The sequence below is a fragment of the Oryctolagus cuniculus genome, chromosome 5, assembly GCF_051225735.1.
Source record: "Oryctolagus cuniculus isolate XC-2025 breed Fujian yellow rabbit chromosome 5, ASM5122573v1, whole genome shotgun sequence".
Classification (NCBI taxonomy): Eukaryota; Metazoa; Chordata; class Mammalia; order Lagomorpha; family Leporidae; genus Oryctolagus; species Oryctolagus cuniculus.
Genome location: NC_142871.1, coordinates 31,258,401 through 31,261,756, shown reverse-complemented (window position 1 = coordinate 31,261,756; position 3,356 = coordinate 31,258,401). Strand labels below are relative to the sequence as shown.

The following is a 3,356-nucleotide window of genomic DNA, read 5'->3' as shown; positions in this document are numbered from 1 at the left end:
AGTTAACTTACTGCTTCATTTTCGTCTGTTGCCAACACAGCCAGCGTGTGCAGCCCTCTGCCTCTCATTGCCTACCCCTTTGAGTTTCCAGATTATTATTTTTTTATCTCAGTTGCTGAATTTACGAGGATCTGATAACTGCAGAGAAAAGAGGTACCTAAAGAGCATAAGACCAGAACATGGACAATGTCCCACTCGAAGGACATTTGGGCCCAGTCATTAGCACCAATTTATCCACCTTCTTTGTCTGTACCAGCTCGGAGAAAAGATTGCTGCACCTGCCCACCCTTCCAGATCCCTCTATCACATCAGGATGCGCTTTCCTGGGCTCATGTTTCCATTCCACTCCCTCCCCCACCTTCTTTTAAGATGTTAGGCAAAGGCAAAGTTGGGATTTAAAAGTTCTTTTTTATTTGAAATCTCATCCAGAAACACTGGTTATTAATAAATATATCATAGTTATCAAGAATATATAAAAAATAAAGACAGGTATCGTCTTTGAGGCCCTAACAAAATATTTCAAGCAAATGTTCAGGAAAATGAAAATGGTACCCCTTCCCAAACCATGATACATGTTCAAAGCTGATGCTAGAGAGAGCTGACCCCGCATGCAGAAGAACCGAGCAAGTTGGGGAGGGGGGAGGCAAGCTACTGGAGGGAGCTCAAGCCTTTGCGGTTGTGGCGGTAGGGGTGGGAACAGCCCCGGGAGGTTTGGAAAGGAGCTGAGAGGGGCTGCAGATGGGGGGAGGGGGGGAGTAGCGCCTGTGCGTGAGTGTGGGTCTCTGCACTCTGCCCCCTTTCCATGTCATAAACCACGGACAGATACATGGAGTACTTGGGAGAATTCACTAATAAATCCTTGTTACAAGGAAAACGGCACCACGGCCTGCACAACATGTTTAGACAAGATTCATCGAGAAGCCGGCATGCATTCTTTTGATCTAAGCTGCATCGAAAGGAAAACCCATGGAGGAGGTGTCATGCCCTGGACCGGAGTTGAGATTCAAAACTTGGGGCCCTTTCTCTCTTCTCTCTCTCTTATTCTCTCTCTCCTCTCTCATTGTCTAGACAAACAGGTATGGCGAGGACAGAGACAATCATCATTGCATTCATCTGCAGAAAATATTGGCATTTGCTTCCCACAAAAGGAGTGGTGGTCTTTCCCCGAGAAGAGCCAGAGAACGCCAACCCCAAAGTTACTAGGCAAGTTTCAGTCTCAACCGAACGGATCCCTTCTGTACACAGCGAACGCAGTTAGACAACAGCATACATGGAGTAGAAACACGGGCGCGGTACGGGGAAAGCAGCATGCACGCGAAACACACGACGTCTGGTTCCAGTTCCCCACCCTGCACTCCCATCTAGAAACTGTAGTTTGGTTTCGGTCTTTCCTCCCCCGCCCCCTGGGGGCCAAGTGGGGTCTGAGATTCTCCCAGACGGCGTGGGGGCCGCGGGGCCCCTCGCCCACCCTCGCGCGGGCCGAGCGCCCAGCCTCCCTCCGCTCTCCCGGCCCCGCAGCGCGGCCGCTCCCCGCCGCTCTTCCCTCCTGCTCGGCAGCCGGGCCGGGCCGCCGCTCACTTGAGCAAGTCCTTGGACTCGGCGGACAGCCGGGCCATGTTGGCGGTGGACAAAGCGGACAGGTGCGGTGGCGGCGGCATCTGGCAGATGGTGCAGGGGCAGGGCAGCCCGGCCCAGTGCTGGAAGCCGCTGCCCAGCTGCAGCGCGGGCGGCGTGGAGGGCGCCTTGAGCAGGGAGTGGGGAGGCCGAATGGTGCTGATGGCGGGCAGCGAGGCGGCGGACAGCGGGGATGAGGCGTTGCCTGAAGAGAGCGCGCCGCTCAGGATGGGGTGCACCGGGTGCACGGCGTTGGCTGCGTGCGCTGGGTGGCCAGCCGAGTGGCCCACGGTCCCGCAATGGAAGGCCGAGTGGTGGCTGCCGTAGATCTCGCCCACCAGCCTCTTCATCTCCTCCAGGGAGCTGGTGAGCATGAGGATGTAGTTTCTGGCCAGCAGGAGCGTGGCAATCTTGGAGAGCTTGCGCACCGAGGGCCCGTGCGCGTATGGCATGACCTCGCGCAGCCCGTCCATGGCTAGGTTCAGGTCGTGCATCCGCTTGCGCTCGCGACCATTGATCTTCAGCCGCAACTGCTGTAGGTCCTGCTCCGACAGCTGCTTCTTGATTTTGTACTTGCTGCTCTCTCCCGCGGCCTTGGCGCCGGCCCGAGACAGGCTCTCCCCTGGCATTTTCTGCACCAAATCGCCCTGCGTGGACGAGACCGAGTTGAGACGGCTCTCCTGGTGGTGGTGGTGGCGGTGGTGGTGGTCCCGCAGGTACATCTCATCCATGTCCGGAGACGAAGCTCTGCTGGAGACAGAGCTCGAATCAGAATTCATTTTATTACAGGGGATGCTGCCCTACCGTTGGCGGGGGGTGAGGCTTAACGCGGGAAATTAAAGAAAAATCTTGAATTAAAAGAAAAAAAACTGTGCAGAGCCCACTTCTTAGCTGCAAGACAGGAGAAGAAAAGCGGAGGCAGTGCCTTCCCCGCCTCTCTCCCTCCCCCACACCCCTCTTTCCCTAGGCTCAGGCTGTTTGCTGGACAGAGAGTCAGTGCCTTAACTAACCTCACGCTGAAAAAGAGGGGCTTTTATAGAGCTGCGGCGGAGAAAAGAGACAAAAGGAGCCCTCCTATCTATCCTGGGCTGGTTAGGATGACGTGCCATCATTCAGGGCGGTGCGCTTTGCAGTCCCACTTAGCAAGGATTCCTATTCATATTCATTGTGCGGCCGCCCGGGGACACCTCTGCTCCGAACCGCTCGGAGCCTCCAGGCACAAAACCCTCTGATTGACACGCTCACCGCTCCAGCTCACGCCCTCCTGATTTTTTTTTTTTTAAACTTTCTTCCACCTCAGCCTCCTTCCCAATTTCCCTAACCAAATCGCCCAGAAAGAAACCAAGGAAGCGGTGATCCGAGGTTCCTCAGGCACTGAGAAAGGACTCAGTCTCTCTCCTTCCTTTGCCAGTCGCTTCCACGTGGAGGGTAACGCGGGCAGAGAGAGGCCCTGGCGGCCAGGGCAGAGGAGCAGAGTGCGGGCGGAGGGCAGGTCGGAGCAGTGGGGGCTGGGGCAGGAGGAAGAGCGCACGGCGACACTTGCCGCCTGGGGTTTTCCTGCATTCGGGCTCCCTGCGAAACACGGACGTTCTGTTCTTTCCGTTCAGCGGGGCCCTTCTGCTGTAGCTTCTGCGGGATATCCACATTTGGTGATTTGGTTTGCTCCGGATACTATTGTGGGAGTGAGCTATTACCCAGGCCTTCTCTTTCCTTCTAAAAAAAAAGTAAATCACTGAAAAGGA

At 55.6% G+C, this 3,356-nt stretch overlaps 1 protein-coding gene across 1 annotated transcript; it reads right to left on the bottom strand.

The window, feature by feature from the left end:
* Positions 1–407: 407 nt before the first annotated feature.
* On the bottom strand, positions 408–2,556 carry OLIG3 (oligodendrocyte transcription factor 3). Its single transcript, XM_002714843.5, has one exon. It carries the CDS (start codon positions 2,391–2,393, stop codon positions 1,575–1,577), a length of 819 nt encoding a protein of 272 aa, XP_002714889.1. The 5' UTR covers positions 2,394–2,556; the 3' UTR covers positions 408–1,574.
* Positions 2,557–3,356: the final 800 nt, after the last annotated feature.